The sequence below is a fragment of the Pristiophorus japonicus genome, chromosome 7, assembly GCF_044704955.1.
Source record: "Pristiophorus japonicus isolate sPriJap1 chromosome 7, sPriJap1.hap1, whole genome shotgun sequence".
Lineage (NCBI taxonomy): Eukaryota > Metazoa > Chordata > Chondrichthyes > Pristiophoridae > Pristiophorus > Pristiophorus japonicus.
This window is the reverse complement of record NC_091983.1, coordinates 252,074,316-252,093,225: the sequence shown is the minus strand read 5'-3', so window position 1 is coordinate 252,093,225 and position 18,910 is coordinate 252,074,316. Positions and strand designations below refer to the sequence as shown.

The following is an 18,910-nucleotide window of genomic DNA, read 5'->3' as shown; positions in this document are numbered from 1 at the left end:
ATTCTTTCTACCAAAATATATCAACTGCACACTTCATCTGTCATGTGTCCACCCATTCCATCAGCCTGTCTACGTCTTCTTGAAGTCTATTAGTCTTCTTCACTGTTTACTACACTTCCACGTTTTGTGCTATCTGCAAATTTCAAAATTGGGCATTGTCGCCCCAATCCAAGTCATTAATGCACATCAAAAACAGCAGTGATCAGAGTATTGAACCTTGAGGAATGCCACTGCATACCCCCCTCCAGTCCAAAAAACAGCAACTCGGGTTTCTATCCCTCAGCCAATATTTTATCCATTCTGCTACTGCCTCTTATATTCCATGTGGTCCAATTTTGCTAACAAGCTGAGTATGTGGTACTTGAGTCCATATACACAACGTCAACAGCCCTCTGCTACCTCATCAAAAACACAATCAAGTTAGTTAAACACAATCTGCCTTTAACAAATCCGTACTGGCTCTCTTTTATAGCCCATGAGGTTGTTAATTTTCTCCGGGATCATTGTTTCTAAAAGCTTCCCACCACTGACGTTAAAGTGACTGGCCTGTAACTGTTTAGTCTTCGCCCCCTTTTTTAAAAAAAATGGAGAAACATTTTCAATCCTCCAGTCCTTTAGCTGTAGCCTTCCTTCCCTCAGCAACCTAGGATGCATCCCATCCGGTCTGGGTGACTTATCCACTCTAATTATCGCCAGCCTGTCTACTACCTCCTCAATCTATTTTTATCTCAGTGTCCCAGCAACCTCCTAGTTTACCATAGCTTTGGCAAAGTCCTCTTCCTTGGTAAACACTGATGCAATGTACTCATTTAGTACCTCAGCCATACCTTGTTCCTCCATCAATAGTGCTTCATTTTGGTTCCTAATCAGCTACTCTGACAATCATTTTACTGTTAATATGCCTATAGAAGACCTTTGGATTCCCCTCTGTTAGTCAATCCTGATTCCAACTTGTTTAAATATTGACCATATTCTTCTCCCCAGTTTTCTCTGAACTTTGGATATCCCTTTCCCTTGTGAAAGGGGCATCTTTTGCTCATCACCAATGCATTTCTCCTCTGGTAATATTTAATTTATTTCAGCTGGCCTTGTGTTTCTATTCCAACAGATTTTTAATCCTGCTCTCCTTCAGGAGTCTTGAGCCTAGACAGCTCCCATCCCTCCCTCAGCCTTTTGCTTAAACCCTGGACTCAAAAGTGTACAAACCAAATTACTAAGAAATCCATATAAGCAGTTTCTGTTTGGCTGAGATGGAGTGTACACTACCTGTCCCATAGCATCATACATCAGTCATTGAAACTCAAGAACATAAGACAGAAGTTGATAACAGCCAAAGCTAAAGATGTGCCAAGAATGTGCAGGATTAATTACTCGGAAAGAGCACTGGTGAGCTCCCTGCTGCTGCTTTAGCTAGGACCACTCCCTTTTAAAGTACTGCCTTCCAATGTTATCTATTGCTGAATGTGAAATTCAGTTCCCACATTCCATACATATGCCAGGCTGGCTGGTTAACTGACATCACCCTGCAGGCTTGCCCACTCGATCAGATTATAGGAATCATAAACCAGCTCCCAATGTGGAGGTCAGCTTAATACAGGATCAGGCTCACCTGTCCAACACAGTAAAATAGTCCACCAACATTCAATGATGGTGGACACACAAAGAACCAGTGTCAAATATCATAGAGCTACACGTTTCTGTGAAATCACTCCCAAGCACGAGGCACTGTCTGAAGAGTGGATTCCTTCTGTGCCATAAATTTGTATGATTGTATGATTCTATGACTGGGGTTGGGGGTAAAGAGAGAGGGAGGCTAGGAGGTTGGTGGCTGAGACAGTCCCTGGCCATGATCAGTGGTCTCCACACAAACGCAGTTATGGAAGATAGGAACAGGAGTAAGCCACACAACCCTTCAAAACTGTTCCGCCATTCAATTAGATCAGGGTTGATCTGTACCTCAATTTACCCATCTTTACCCATTTATCACTAAACATCCTTATCTAACTAAAATCAACTGATCTCAGTCTTGAATAGGTGTTAATCAGACAAAGGTGTGCGGAGTCAACACTTGTAAATTGGGTATAAAATGTCAACAGTTTTTCCAGAGCAGAGTGATCTGTACAAAGAGGTCTTAAAGGGAGTGGAGTTAAACAGAGTGGTTGATTCAGGAATTTGGAAATAGTGGGAAGATTCAATTAAAAATTAAAAATAGGTAAGTGATATTTCACAGAGGCAGCGGACCTGCATTGGAGCAGCAGGAGCAGAGGCGGAGGCCTTAAAAGGCAATGCTCAACAGACAACATTCGAAAGGGACGTCAGAGTTTAAAAGTGACGTTAGCACAAGGGAAGTAGCTGATTGGTGAGTGTTTTTTTTCCTCTGTTATGTTAATACTTAGTCTTTAAATAAAGGTTAGTTAAATCAGCTGATTGCTGAGTAGCTGCTAGGTGTGTTTTGCTGAGGTTTAGAGTTTATTTTTGTTTGATAGTTCCAAGTCTAACTAGAGGGATGGCAGGGCAGCTCAATCCCGTGGATTGCACATCCGGTGGGAAGTCCTGGACAACCATGTGTGCAGGTGGTGTCTCCAGCTGCACCAACTCGAGCTTGAGCGGCAGCTGGAGTCACTGCGGTGCATCCAAGACACAGAGCTATGTGGATAGCACGTTTCTAGAGGTAGTCACCCTGCAGCTCAAGAGTGTGCAGGCAGAGAGGGAGTGGGTGACCGACCACCAGACAGAAGAACAGGACTGGATAGGTAGTGCAGGAGTCCCCGAGTCCATCTCACTCTCCAAATGGTATCCTCTTCTGAGTACCGGTGGGGACGACGGTACTTCTGGGGAATGCAGAGAATGGAAGAGCTATAGTGATAGGGAATTCAATAGTCAGGGGAACACAGGTGTTTCTGCGGCCGCAGACGTGACTCCAGGATGGTATGTTGCCTCCCTGGTACCAGGGTCAAGGATTTCAATGAGTGGCTGCAGGACATTCTGGGGGGAGGGGGGAGAAAGGGAAAGAGGGTGAACAGCCAGAGGTTGTGGTCCATATCAGGACCAATGACATAGGTAGAAAAAGGGATGAGGTCTTGCAGACAGAGTTAGGAGAAAGATTAAAAAGCAGGATCTCAAAAGGTAGTAATCTCTGGATTACTTCCGGTGCCACAAGCTCGTGAGTAGAGAAATAGGAGGATAGAGCAGATGAATACGTGGCAGGAGAAATGGTGCAGGCGGGAGGGCATTAGATTCCTCAGGCATTGGGACCGCTTCTGGGGGAGGTGTGACCTGTACAAGCCGGACGGGTTGCACCTCAACAGAGCCAGGACCATTGTACCATTATCCTCACGGGGGGGGGGGTTTGCTTGTGCTGTTGGGGAGGGTTTAAACTAGCTTGGCAGGGGGATGGGATCCTGAGAATAGATTCAGTAGAGAGGGGAGTAAAGCTGGAATTAGAAAGCAAAAATGTAGAAAGTGAGTTTGAAGGACAGGGAACGAAATATTCAGGGATATTTGACAATTCGGAAGGACAGACAAAAAGGAAATGGAGGTGGGGTAGCACTGTGAATAAAGGATGGGATCAGTGAGTTAGTGAGAAACGATATTGGCTCAGAGGATCAAGATGTTGAATCAGTTTGGGTTGAGATATGGAATAATAAAGGGAAAAAGTCACTGATGGGCATAATCTATAGGCCCCCTAACAGTAGCTACACTGTTGGACGGACTATAAATCAAGAAATAAAGGCTTGTAATAAAGGAGCAGCAATAATCATGGGTGATTTTAATCTTTATATTGATTGGACAAAGCAAATTGGCCAGAGTAGCCTCGAGTAGGGGTTCATAAGAGTGTATTTGGAATAGTTTCCTTGAACAGTACGTTGCGGAACCAACCAGGGAGCAGGCTATCTTAGATCTGGTACTGTGTAATGAGACAGGATTAATAAATGATCTTGAAGTAAAGGATCCACTAGGAATGAGTGACCATAATATGGTTGAATTTCAAATTCAGTTGAAGGGTGAGAAAGTTGGTTCTCAAATCAGGGTCCTAAGCTTAAATAAAAGAGACTACAAATATACGAGGGCAGAGTTGGCTAAAGTGGACTGAGGAAGTAGACTAAAGTATGAGATGGTTGATGAGCAGTGGCAGACATTTAAGGAGATATTTCATAACTCACAACAAAAATATATCCCAATGAGAACGACAGACTGTAAGAAAAGGGATAACCATCCATGGCTAACTAAAGAAATAAGGGAGGGTGTCAAACTGAAAAAAAAGACATACAATGTGGCCAAGACATAGAAAATGACTAGTGGGAGGCCAAAGGATTGGGTAATTTTTAAAAAGCCAGCAGAGAACGACTAAAGAAAAATGATAAAGGGAGGGAAGATGGAAACATAGAAAATAGGTGCAGGAGTAGGCCATTCGGCCCATCGAGCCTGCACCGCCATTCAATAAGATCATGGCTGATCATTCCCTCAGTACCCCTTTCCTGCTTTCTCTTCATACCACTTGATCCCCTTAGCTGTAAGGGCCATATCTAACTCCCTCTTGAATATATCCAATGAACTGGCATCAACAACTCTGCGACAGGGAATTCCATAGGTTAACAACTCTGTGTGTGAAGAAGTTTCTCCTCATCTCAGTCCTAAATGGCCTACCCCTTATCCTAAGATTATGTTTCCTGGTTCTGGACTTCCCCAACATCGGGAACATTCTTCCCGCATGTAACCTGTCCAGTCCCGTCAGAATCTTCTACATTTCTATGAGATCCCTTCTCATCCTTCTAAACTCCAGTGAACAAAGGCCCAGTTGATCCAGTCTCTCCTCATATGACAGTCCAGCCATCCCTGGAATCAGTCTGGTGAACCTTCGCTGCACTCCCTCAATAGCAAGAACGTCCTTCCTCAGATTAGACCAAAACTGAACACAATATTCCAGGTGAGGCCTCACTAAGGCCTTGTACAACTGCAGTAAGACCTCCCTGCTCCTATACTCAAATCCCCTAGCTATGAAGGGCAACATACCATTTGCCTTCTTCACCGCCTGCTGTACCTGCATGCCCACTTTCAGTAACTGATGAACCATGACACCCAGGTCTCGTTGCACCTCTCCTTTTCCTAATCTGCCACCATTCAGATAATATTCTGCCTTCGTGTTTTTGCCCCCAAAATGGATAACCTCACATTTATCCACATTATACTGCATCTGCCATGCATTTGCCCACTCACTTAACCTGTCCAAGTCACCCTGCAGTCTCTTAGCGTCCTCCTCACAGCTCACACCGTCACCCAGTTTAGTGTCAACGCAAACATGGAGATATTACACTCAATTCCTTCATCTAAATCGTTAATGTATATTGTAAATAGCTGGGGTCCCAGCACTGAGCCCTGTGGCGCTCCACTAGTCACTGCCTGCCATTCCGAAAAGGACCCATTTATCCCGACTCTCTGCTTCCTGTCTGCCAACCAGCTCTCTATCCACGTCAGTACATTACCCCCAATACCATGCGCTTTGATTTTGCACACCAATCTCTTGTGCGGGAACTTGTCAAAAGCCTTTTGAAAGTCCAAATACACCACATCCACTGGTTCTCCCTTGTCCACTCTGCTAGTTACATGCTCAAAAAATTCCAGAAGATTCGTCAAGCATGATTTCCCTTTCATAAATCCATGCTGACTTGGTCCGATCCCGTCACCGCTTTCCAAATGCACTATTTCATCCTTAATGATTGATTCCAACATTTTCCCCACTACTGGTGTCAGGCTAACTGGTCGATAATTACCCAGTTTCTCTCTCCCTCCTTTTTTAAAAAGTGGTGTTACATTAGCTACCCTCCAGTCCATAGGAACTGATCCAGAGTCGATAGACTGTTGGAAAATGATCAATGCATCCACTATTTCTACCAAAATTCGTTAGATTCTAGGGCGGTCCCAGCAGATTGGAAAACCGCAAATGTAACGCCCCTATTTAAAAATGGAGGCAGACAAAAAGCAGGAAACTATAGACCAGTTAGCCTAACATCTGTCATTGGGAAAATGCTGGAGTCCATTATTAAGGAAGCAGCAGCAGGACATTTAGAAAAACATAATTCAATCAAGCAGAGTCAGCATAGTTCTATGAGAGGGAAGTCATGTTTGACAAATTTTCTGGAGGTCTTTGAGGATGCAACGAGTAGGGTGGATAAGGGGGAGCCAGTGGATGTGGTGTATTTGGATTTCCAGAAGACATTCGATAAGTTGTCACATAAGAGGTTACTGCACAAGATAAAAGCTCACGGGGTTGGGGGTAATATTAGCATGGATAGAGGATTGGTTAACTAACAGAAAACAGAGTCGGATAAATGGGTCATTTTCCGGTTGGCAAACAGTAACTAGTGGGGTGCCGCAGGGATCGGTGCTGGGTCCTCAACTATTTATAATCTATATTAATGACTTGGATGAAGGAACAGAGTATAAAGTAGCCAAGTTTGCTGATGATATAAAAATGGGTGGGAAAGCAAATTGTGAGGAGGACACAAAACATCTGCAAAGGGATATAGACAGTCTAAGTGAGTGGGCAAAAATTTGGCAGATGGAGTATAATGCTGGAAAATGTGAGGTTATCCACTTTGGCAGAAATAATAGCAAAGCAAATTATAATTTAAATGGAGAAAAATTGCAAAGTGCTGCAGTACAGAGAGACCTGGGGGCCCTTGTGTGAATCACAAAAAGTGAGTATGCTGGTACAGCAAGTAACCAGGAAGGCAAATGAAATGTTGGCCTTTATTGCAAGGGGGATAGAGTATAAAAGCAGAAAAGTCCTGCTACAACTGTACAGGGTATTCATGAGGCCACACCTGGAGTACTGCATAGAGTTTTGGTCTCCGTATTTGCATTGGAGGCTGTTCAGAGAATGTTCACTAGGTTGATTCCAGAGATGAGGGGGTTGACTTGAGGATAGGTTGAGTAGGTTGGGCCTATACACACTGGAGTTCAGAAGAATGAGAGGCGATCTTATTGAAACTTATAAGATAATGAGGATGCTTGACAAGGTGGATGCAGAGAGGATATTGCCACTCATAGGGGAAACTAAAACTAGGAGACAATGTCTTAGAATAAGGGGCTGCCCATTTAAAACTGAGATGAGGAAGAATTTCTCCTCTGAGGGCTGTAAATCTATGGAATTCTCTGCCCCAGAGAGCTGTGGAGCGAGGTCATTGAATATATTTTAGGCGGAGACACAGATTTTTGAGCGATGAGAGTAAAGGATTATGGGGAGTGAACAGTGGAGCTCAGTCCATGATCAGATCAGCCTTGATCTTATTGAATGGCAGAGCAGGCTCCAGGGAGTAAATGGGCTACTCCTGCTCCTAGTTCTTATGCAGTCTTGAAAATTTCAATTGACCCATCATCAACAGCCTTTGGGGGCGGGAAGAAAGAGAGTTACAAATTTCTACTAGACAGGATTACATAGGATCTTTGGCACAGAAACAGGGCATTCGGCCCAACCAGTCCATGCCGGCGTTTATGCTCCACTTGAGCCTCCTCCAGTCTTTCCTCATCGAAATCTATCAGCGTAACCCTCTATTCCCTTCTCCCTCATATGCTTGTCTAGCCTCCTGTTAAATACATCTATTCTCTGTGGTAGAGAGATCCACTTCTTTGGGTAAAGAAGTTTCTTCTGAATTCCCTATTGAATTTCTTGGTGACTATCTTATATTGGTTATGCTCTTCCCCATATGTGAAGAAGTGCTTCCCGAATTCATTCCTGAAAAGGCCTGGCTCTAATTTTGAAGTTTTGCCCCCTTGTTCTGCAATCCCCCACCAGAGGAAACGGTTTCTGTCTGCCCCATCAAATTCTTTATCATTTTTAACATCTTAATTAGATCATCCCTCAATCTTGTAAACTCGAGGGAATACAAGGCAAGTTTCTGAAATGTGTCCTCATAATTTAACCCTTTAAGCCCCTGCATCATTCTAGTGAACCTGCACTGTATCCCCTCCAATGTTAATATATCCTGCCTGAGCTGTGGTGCCCAGAACTAAATATAGTACCCCAGAAGGTGTCTGACCAATGCTCAGTACAACTGAAGCATCCCTTCCTTCCCATTCTATTCCAACACCTGTCCCCCCCCGCCACCGTTATCGATTTGTTTTGACTGGTTGTTGTGTGTGGGATGAGTATGAAAGAGGGCAAGGTTCTGCCTATAGCTCAGCCCCAAATACTTATCATGCTACAGCAATCTACATTTAAGATGTTATTAAATCTGAAAATATCTAAATGTGTATACATATAAAAACATCTTAAAAAAACACCCAAAATATGTGAAGTGAGTAAAGGAAGAGTCATGTAGATTGTGTGTTTTGGAAAAAGAACCAAGCTGTAAATTGTTTAAAAATAGAAGACAGATCAAACCTGCATCAACGTCGAGGGCTCCAATCCTGGATCAGTGCGTTTCTTCAGAATAGATTTCTTTGGCATTTGTGGGGCCTCGTCTGGTCTATGCAAAACATAGCTACTACTGGGAGACTGCTGAATGCCTAATATACTTTTATCAAAATGCTCAGATAGACCATAAGTGGGGTTTGCGAGGTCCCGCTGTGCAGGGGGTAGCATTTCTGCTATGATCCTCTCTTCTTGCTCTTTCCTCCTGCGGGCAATTTCCAATTCACGAAATTCATTATTTTTACTTTTGCTGTATGTAAAGTGTTCCTGAGCATGACTGTTGCTTGGATTCCGAGTTGGAGTCAAACTCTGTCGCCGGTCAGGACTTCTGGCTCTGTAATTGCGGTGCTTTTCTGGACTGCGGCTACGGCGTTCTCGGCTATGGCGATCTCTGCTGCGGCTACGGTGCTCGAGCCGCGAACGTTTCGGATCCCTTCCCCGATCGTCAGACCTCAGCGCGGAGCAAGAAATCTTCTTCAACTTGTCCCCATCACGCTCACTTGATCTTCGCCCTTCTTCTCTGAGAGACTGCGATCCATAGTCTGATCTGCGTTTGAATGAGTCACCAGAGGGTACCATGCCTAGATACCCTTGAGATTGGTCATCATGATGGGGATATTTCCCCTGCACATGAGTGGATTGTTGCAAAGAACTTCTGTAAATGAGATCATCAGCCATTTCATCCCTGTTGGTCACAAAGAGCAAGTCAGAGAAGAATATAAGACAAACACGCACCCACCTACCCTAACTGACACTTCCTGCTTTTACTCGTGTTTCAACAACATTGTGGGCAGACCAAGCCTCATTCACCACTGCCAGAAGTTGTCTGCGGTTACTTAACAGGACCCATATTTAGAGCAAGGATCTCAAGTTACATTAAAATGTCAGCTTGGCTCAGTATTGGCACTGTCACCTCTGAATCAGAAGGGGTTCGATCCAGGAATTGAGCACATCACCTAGGCTGATACGTTAGAGCAGTACTGAGGGAGTGCAACATTGACAGAGGTGCCATTTTTCGGATGAGACATTGACATTCGGATGAGGAAGACCAAGGCCCTGCCAAGCCTGTTCAGATCCTACGGCAATATTTTTGAAGATGGAGCTCTACCAATGTCTTGGCGAACATTCATCCCTCAATTAACACTGTTTAGAATTGTACAAGTAGAGGAAAGCCATTAAGCCCATCATGCCTGTGTTAGATCTTTGAAAGAGCCGTCCAATTAGTACCAGCTCCCTGCTCTTTCCCAATCATCTTGCAAGTTTTAATCTTTTCAAGTATATATCCAATTCACTTTTGAAAGTTACTACTGAATCTGCTTCCACCACCTTTTCAGGCAGTACATTCTAGATAACTTGCTAGGTCCCCAAAAAAATTCTCATCTTCAATATGTGTCCTCTGGTTACCGACTCACCCACCAGTGGAAAGAGTTACTGCTTATTTACTCTGCCAAAAACTCTTAATTTTAAACACCGCTATTAGGTCTCCCCATGTACAGTAGACACCTCAAGTCGCTGGAGAAATACCACCAAGGATGTCTCCACAAGATCCTACAAATCCCCTGGGAGGGCAGACACACCAACATTAGCGTCCTCGACCAGGCCAACATCCCCAGCATTGAAGCACTGACCACACTTGATCAGCTCCGCTGGGCAGGCCGCATTGTCCGCATGCCAGACACGAGACTCCCAAAGCAAGTGCTCTATTTGGAACTACTTCATGGAAAACGAGCCAAAGGTGGGCAGAGGAAATGTAACAAGGACACCCTCAAAGCCTCCCTGATAAAGTGCAACATCCCCACTGACACCTGGGAGTCCCTGGCCAATGACAGCCCTAAGTGGAGGAAGTGCATCCGGGAGGGCTCTGAACACCGAGTCTCATCGCCGAGAGCATGCAGAAATCAAGCGCAGGCAGCAGAAAGAGCGTGTGGCAAACCAGTCCCACCCACCCCTTCCCTCAACGACTATCTGTCCCACCTGTGACAGACTGTGGTTCTCATATTGTTCTGCCACCTAAGAACTCATTTTAAGAGTGGAAACAAGTCCTCCTAGATTCCGAGGGACTGCCTATGATGATGATGATGATGATGATAACCTCCTCTGCTGGGAGAACAATCCCAGATTCTCTGGTCTTGTCACACAACTGAAGTTCCTCATCCCTGGGACCATTCTAGTTAATCTCCTCTACACCCTCTTCAAGGTCTGGACATCCTTCCCAATATGTGGAGCCCAGACTGGACAATACTCCAGCTGAGGACTAACTAGTGATTTATAGTCCTTACTTTTGTACTCTTATACTCTATTTATAAAGTGAAGGAGCCCAGATGCTTGAATAGCCTCATCAATTGTCCTGCCATCTCTCTGTTCTGGCACCCATTTTAAAATTGTACCATTTAGTTTATATTGTCTCTCGTGCTTCCTTCCAAAATGTATCACTTCATACTTCTAGTCATTAATTTCATCTGCCATTTGTCTGCCTATTTCACCAATCTGTCCATGTCCTCCTGAAGTTTGGTATAGGTTGAACCTTCCTGATCTGGAATTCCCTTATCCGAAACCATTCCCGGCCACCGGGTGGCGCATGTGCAGAACTCCAACAAGAACAAATTGACGTCCTTCCTCGCTGCCGACTCCTGCAATCGCTGGCATCACCCCGCGATCCTCCCCACCAACGCCCCCCCCCACCCCATGATCTCTGCCGCACTACCAGCCCCAATATCCCCATGTTCAGTACTTGTACCATCCAATTCAACGTGACCACCCCTCGATCGGAAAAATCCCTTATCCAGAACAGGCCAGGTCCCGAGGGTTCCAGATAAGGGAGGTTCAACCTGTACTACATTTCTATGTTGTGTGTCATCTGACAACTTTGAAATGATGGGCTTTGAACCATTTCCATTATTTCTCAATAAAGTTTGTCAGACTCGACTTTAACAAAACCACATTGGCGGTTACTAAATTAACCAATGTTTTTCCAAGTGAAAAATTATTTTGTCTTGGATTGACTGATCATCCATCCCATCACTGTGAAACACTAATTTGGCAGCATTTAGCAACAACAGTGACAACGCTCCAAAAATTAATTCACTGCCCGTGAAGCACTTTGGGTCATCATGAGGTCATGAAAAGTGCTATATAAATACACTTTTTTCTTTGCTTTCTTCACCTTTTTCCATTTCCTGCAACAATAGAATGCATCTTTTTTGTACGCTTGCAATTTTCTTGCTTCCTCTGCTGATGATGCCAACACAAATTTTTGGTTCGCAAGCACTAGAAGGACTCCAGCACTATGTGGAAGCAGTCATTCTTTATTCATTAATGAGCCTAAATCCAGAGGAGATATGATAGAGGTGTTCAAAATCATGAGGGGGTCTGGTGAGAGTAGATAGATAAACTATTCCCATTGGCAGCAGGGTCGAGAACTAGAGAACACAGATTTAAGGTGATCAGCAAAAGAACCAAAAGCAACAGAAGAAAAAACTTTTTTATGCAGCGAGTGGTTTGGATCTGGAATTCACTGCCTGAAAAGGTGGTGGAGGCACTCAATCATTGCTTTTAAAAGGAAGCTGGTACCCAAAAGTAAAAAATGTTACAGGGCTACGGGAAAGGGCTGGGGAGTGGGACTAGCTAAGGTGCTCTTGCAGAGGGGCGGCATGGGCTAGATGGGCCGAATGGCCTTCTTCCGTGCTGTAACCATTATATGATTAATAATGAGTGCTGGAAGACAATTTAACCCTGATCGGTCCTCTGTCTATTTTGCAGTAGGGATGTCTGGAAGCATTAAAGGTCAGGAAGTTTCACTGATAAGCTGATGCTAACTGTAGCGTTTCTATATCTACCTTGGCCAAGATCCACTAAATTAGCTCAGGGATCAAACCTGGCACTTTACCTATCTGTGTGATGGAGTTCTACACTGGGCCACAGATGTATTCGAGGAAGCACTTTAAATGGTATATAGTTCATCCAATAACCTAGCTGTGAACAGCCCATTCCTAATATTTAGCTGACACTCAAGAGACTCAAACTTGAGACCATTAGGTTTGTAAACCCTGTAACCACTAGACTGCCTCACATTTACTTTTAATATTCATCACCAAATTGTACAAGCCTAATTTACTGATAATGCAAGAATCACCATCTAACATAATGAATGTATTATTTTTTATCAAGTACCATCTCTTTTGTTTGCACATGATCTAAATCTATAGTTCAGAAGCAAGCATCACAGTAAATTACACACCTACACACCACACGGATGATTAAATGCTGCCCACAGCCAGTGGGGTTTTAAATGTTCAGTTTGCATTCCACAGTTTGAACGATTTGGGGTTCTACTGTAGAACACAATCAATTCCAGAACCACACACTGCAGCCGCATAAAACAAGCTCGCTCTAGCTACCATGTCACAGATGCCCACGTTTAGAGCAACAAACTATAACCCCACGAAACCAATTTACGGAACCAAATTCTGCATATGATAAGAACATAAGAAATAGGAGTTGGATAGGCCAACATGTTCATGGCTGCTCTTTTATCTCAACTCCACCTTCCTGCATTATCTCCATATCCCTCAATTCACTTAGTTCCCAAAAATGTTGAATATACTTAACGACATGAGCATCCACAGAATCTAAAGATTCACAGCCCGTTGAGTGAAGACATTTCTCTACTCAGTCCTAAATTGCCAACTGTGACCCCGCGTTCTAGATTCCCCAGCCAGGCGAAGCATTTTCTCAGCATTCACCGTAAGAATTTCAATTAGATCACCTCTCATTCTTCTAAACTCTAGGAAATATAGCCTTGTCTACTCAATCTCTCCTCATAGGGCAATCCCCTCATCCCAGGAACCAGTCCAGCGAACCTTTGTTGCACTCCCAAGGCAAGTATGTCTTTCCTTGGGTAAGGAGACCAGAACCATACACAATACACCAGGTGTGGCCTCACCAATGCCCTGTATAATTATAGTAAGACCTCTTTACTCTTATACTCTCGTATGTATGGTGAAACAGTTCCACCGATACCAGAAGTAGTCAAGGTAAAGGCACAGATAGACACGTGGGGTTATAATATTATAGCCATTATTGAGAGATGGCTGAAAAGGCAAGAATGGCAGCTCAACATTCCTGGTTACAGGGTTTTCAGGTGAGACAGAGAGGGGAGTGGTCGCAATATTGATTAATGAAACAATTACAGCTATGAGAAGGGATGATATGTTAGATGGATCATCAAATGAGGCCATATGGGTCGAATTGAAGAACAAAAAAGGGGCAATCTCACTGCTGGGAGTGTGCTATAGACCCCAAAGAGTCAGAGGGAGATAGAAGAGCAAATTTCTGACAAGTGCAAAAACAATAGGGCAGTAATAGTGGGGGATTTCAATAACCCTAATATTAACTGGGATACTATCAGTGTCAAAGGTGCAGAGGGCACAGAATTCCTAAATTGCATTCTGGAGAAATTTTTTAGCCAATATGTAGCAAGCCCAAGAAGGACAGGCAGTTTGGGATTTAGTATTACAGAATGAAGCTGGGCAGGTGGAAGGAAATCTGATGCCCCCATGCACACTTTCCAGCAAGGGTAATTGGATAGCAATCTGGAGCAGGAAGCAGGCTGACTTTCTGCATCCCTTTCCCAGCCTAGAGGTAGAGAACAATTGTTGGTACCTCATATCACGGCATGAAACCACAACCTTACTGGATTGTATGGCTTACATAGGATTACTTAGGATATACAGCATAGAAACAGGTCATTCGGCCCAACTAGTCCATGCTGGTGTTTATGCTCCACCCGAGACTCCTTCTGTCTTTCCTCATCTAAATATCAGTATAACCCTCTATTCCATTCTCCCTCCCTCATATGCTTATCTAGCCTCCCCTTAAATGCATCCATATTATTTGCCTCATAACTTGACTGACAATATATACATTTTTTTATTTGTATTTTGTATTACAGGTTGAACCTCTCTAATCAGGCACCCCCTGAACTTGGCCTGTGCCGAACCAGAGAATTTGCCGGACCACGGGAGGTCACGCCAACCCCAGACTTAAAAATCCCACTGTCAGCAAAGTTTTAGAACCACTTCCTACAAAAGCTATTTTTTCTAATCTGTAACTGTAATACCATGGGCTCTGTACCTTGTGTATCGGCCGCGCTGTGGTTATTTTGATGTAAATAGGGCTGAACTAGGGACTGTGCTTGCAGGTTGTAAGTGAGATTCGCCGACAGGTTGCACGACGAGAGGGGCCACTGTTTAATGGAAGGAGCCACGTTGTTCAGTGCGGAGGCCAAAGGAGCCCATGCTGAAGCCGAGATAGTGGACATGGCATACGGCTCCATCACCCCACTGCCAGTCAGCAAGGGAGGCGTGGGTAGTGAGCTGTCAGCATGGTTGGAGTAGTCTCCAACCGAAGATCCGGTACAGCTTCCCATATAGTTGACCGAGAGACAGAATGTCCTGGTAAACCCATCCCATCAACGTTGCTGGGCAAATGTCCATTCATCTTGCTGATGCTACTATCTATAGAAAGGCCATTGGGGGCACAGGAGACCCTTGACCCTTGGAAGCCTCTGGCATGTGGTTGAACCCCAATCCGTTCATCATGCTGTACATGGGCTTAAGAGCTTGGCATTTCCTGCGAAAGCCTCTCTGTCTGCACCTGACGGAGCCCTCCTCAAACATGAACTCGCTGGCCAGGTCAATGGTCCAGTGATGGCCTTTGCCAGGTCTTCCCAGGCCCTTGGCAATTTGATGAAGCATTCGTTCAAGGAGAGGTTGTGACACACGGAGTTCTTCCAGCCTTGGTAGGAGCCTCAGAAAAAGGGGAAGCTGCTCTGGAGGAACTGGTAGATCTCTGCTTGGTGGGAGATCTCTGGATAGCAATCACAATCAGGGCTATGTAGGAATACGGCGGCTTCTCCGGGCGCCGTATGGCAGCGCTTGTTTTCTTAGTTTTGGTAGTGGAGGTGGCTGATTCCATCATAGAGGTCTGACAACGCTGCTGACAAACTAAGATCCCCTCACCTGACACCCGGTCGAGCCTCAACTCCTCTCTAACCCGGCAGTGCTTCCGCCAGCTCGGCAGTGCCTCATTCTGGCCCTATGGGAACCCGCGGCTCCTCCTGATCCTGACCCCATTTTCAGGCGTGACGGCTATGAAGCAGTTCCTGTGAATATGGGGAAATCATTTGCTAATTTCTTGTATAAAAAGGATTTCCATCTGGCTTCCAAGTCCAACATCAAAAAGGTGAGCGGCAGCTCGAGGCAGGTGTTGCCTGGAGGGGGCAGAACGATGTCACTGGCCCCCAAGGGCCATCCACCCACTGGCGTGCCTGTTCCAGATCAGTGGCAGCTTTCAGCAAGTTTTGCTTGGTTGATGTCTGCACCGTTGAGGCATCGGCTTTCTTGGGCACCCAAGTGCTTTATTGCATAAAGGGATCTGTGTAAATACAGCATAGAAACATAGAAAATAGGTGCAGGAGCAGGCCATTCAGCCCTTCTAGCCTGCACCGCCATTCAATGAGTTCATGGCTGAACATGAAACTTCAGTACCCCCTTCCTGCTTTCTCGCCATAACCCTTGATCTCCCGAGTAGTAAGGACTTCATCTAACTCCCTTTTGAATATATTTAGCAATCGGCCTTTCCCTGTCGTCTTTCTTACTATCCATAGTCACACCCTCCGATGTGTTGCAGCTGCAGCATGTGAGCTGGTGGACACCAGTGTGATCCACGATGACCACATCTGCAGCAACTGTTGGCTGCTCGAGGAACTTCGGCTCAGAGTTGATGAGCTGGAATCTGAGCTTCAGACACTGCGACATCAGGGAGAGGGAGAGTTACCTGGATACTGTGTTAAAGCAGAGAGTGACACCCCTTAGGTTAAATCATTCAAATTTGGTCCGTGGGACAGGAGGGTGTGACTACGAGCGAGGCAGGTATGGGGACCCAGGATGTAGTGATGGAAAAGCCACAACCCTTGCTCTTGTCCAACAGGTACGAGAGGTTCTTACTCAGTGTGGACGAGAGCAGGGACTGCAGGGAGGATGAGCAAACTGACCACAGCACCGTGGTACAGGGGACCATTCAAGTTGGGGGAAGTGAAAAGAAATGTTGTAGTGGAAGGAGACAGTGTAGTTCGGGAGATACTGTTCTCTGCAGCCAAGGTCATGAGTTCCGAAGGCTGTGTTACCTGCCCAGTGCCAGGGTTCAGGACATCTCCTCAGGGTTGGAGAGGAACTTGGAGTGGGAAGAGAAAGATCCAGTTGTTGTGGTCCACATAGGTACCAAAGACCTATGACAAAGGAAGACCAAGAAAGAGGTTTTGCTGAGAGAGTATGAGCAGCTAGGGGATGAATTAAAAAGCAGAACCACAAAGGTAATAATCTCTGGATTACTATGAACGCGTGGCTTAAAGATTGGTGTAGGAGAAATGAGTTTCGATTCACGGGGCACTGGCACCGTACTGGGGAAAGAGGGAGCTGTTCCGTCAAGATGGGCTTCACTTGAACCAGGTTGGGATCAGTGCCCTGGCAAATCAAATAACTAGGGCTGTAGAGAGCGCTTTAAACTAAATAGTGGGGGGGGGGGGGGGGGGGGAAGAGAAAGGAAAAGGCAATAGTGCAGAGTAGTGATAACCAGAGTATGACAGGAAGGGACAGAGCAGGGAAATATAGTAAAAAGACAACATTAAAAGCTCTTTATCTGAATGCACGTAGCATTTGTAACAAGACAGACGAGTTAACGGCACAAATAGAAATAAACGGGTATGATCCGACAGCCATTAAAGAGATGTGGTTGCAAGGTGACCAAGGCTGGGAACAGAATATTCAGGGGTTTTGCCATTTCGGAAGGATAGGCAGAAAGGAAAAGGAGGTGGGGTAGCTCAGTTAATAAAGGATGGGATCAGTGCAGTAGTGAGAAATGATATTGGCTCAGAAGATCAAGATGTAGGATCAGTTTGGGTGGAGATAAGAAATAATAAGGGAAATAAGTCACTGGTGGGAGTAGTCTATAGGCCCAACAGTTGCTACACTGTAGGACAGAGTATAAATCAAGAAATAATGGAGGCTTGTAAGAAAGGTACAGCATTTATCATGGGTGATTTTAAAATTCATATTGATTGGACAAATTAAATTGGCAAAGGTAGCCTTGAGGAAGAGTTCATCGAGTGTATTCGGGGTGGTTTCTTAGAACAATATGTTGTGGAACCAGCTAGGAAGCAGACTATTTTAGATCTGGTAATGTGTATTGAAACTGGAGTAATTCATGATCTCATAGTAAAGGATCCTCTTGGGAAGAGTGATCATAGCATGGCAGAATTTCAAATTCAGTTTGAGGGTGAGAAAGCTAGATCTCAAACTAGTGTCCTGAACTTAAAGGCAATTACAAAAGGTATGGCTAAAGTCGACTGGGAAACTAGATTAAAGGATAAGCCAGATGAGCAGTGGCAAACATTTAAGGAGATATTTCATAACTCTCAGCGAAGGATGAACCATCCGTGGCTAACTAAGGAAGTAAAGGAAGGTATCAAATTGAAAACAAAGGCATATAATGTTGCAAAGAATAGTGGAAAGCGAGAGGATTGGGAAATGTTTTAGAAACCAGCAAAGGACTACTAAAAAAAAAGATAGTTTATGAGAGTAAACTATCAAGAAATATAAAACCAGACAGTAAGGATGAGACTGGGGAATTAACAATAGGAAATAGCAGAAACTCTGAACAAATATTTTGTATCGGTCTTCACGGTTGAAGACAAGAGAAGCATCCCAATAATTGATAATCAAGGGGCTATTGGAGGGGGGGGAAATTAAAACAATCACTAGAGAAAAAGTACTAGGCAAACTAACGGGACTAAAGGTGGACAAGTCCCCCAGACCAGATGCCCTGCAACCTAGGGTCTTAAAATTGGCTGCAGAGATAGTGGATGCATTGGTAATCGACCAAATTTCCCTGGATTCTGGAGGTCCCAGCGGATTGGAAAACTGCAAATGTAACGCCCCTATTTAAGAAAGCAGAGAGTCAGAAAGCAGGAAACTATAGACCAGTTAGCCTAACATCTGTGGTTTGGAAAATGTTGAGAGTCCATTATTAAGGAAGTAGTAGCAGGACATTTAGAAAATCAAGCAGAGTCAGCATGGTTTTATGAAAGGGAAATCATATGACACAAATTTGCTGGAGTTCTTTGAAAATGTAACAAGCAGAGTGGATAAGGGGGAACCAGATGATGTCCTGTATTTGAATTTCCAGAGGGCACTCGATAAGGTGCCTCATAAAAGGTTACTGCACAAGATAAGTGCTCATGGGGTTGGGCATGGAGAGAGGAATGGGTAACTAACAGAATCGGGATGAATGGGCCATTTTCAAGTTGGCAAACTGTAACTCGTGGGGTGCCACAGGGATCAGTGCTAGAGCCTCAACTATTTACAATCTATATTAATGACTTGGATAAAGGGACCGAGTGTAATGTAGTCATCATCATAGGCAGTCCCGCAGAATCGAGGA

At 44.6% G+C, this 18,910-nt stretch overlaps 1 protein-coding gene and 1 pseudogene across 4 annotated transcripts in view; both read right to left on the bottom strand.

Moving 5' to 3' along the window:
* znf318 (zinc finger protein 318) overlaps positions 1-18,910 on the bottom strand; it is a 104,241-nt gene that overhangs the window by 73,685 nt on the left and 11,646 nt on the right. For all 4 annotated transcript variants that reach the window (XM_070885907.1, XM_070885908.1, XM_070885905.1 and 1 more), the window contains one exon: positions 8,384-9,098. In XM_070885907.1, coding sequence (XP_070742008.1) covers positions 8,384-9,091 — 708 coding nt within the window. In that variant the 5' untranslated portion in view covers positions 9,092-9,098. The remainder of the gene's footprint in view (positions 1-8,383; positions 9,099-18,910) is intronic.
* Positions 14,481-15,391, bottom strand: LOC139266992 (forkhead box protein F1-A-like; annotated as a pseudogene).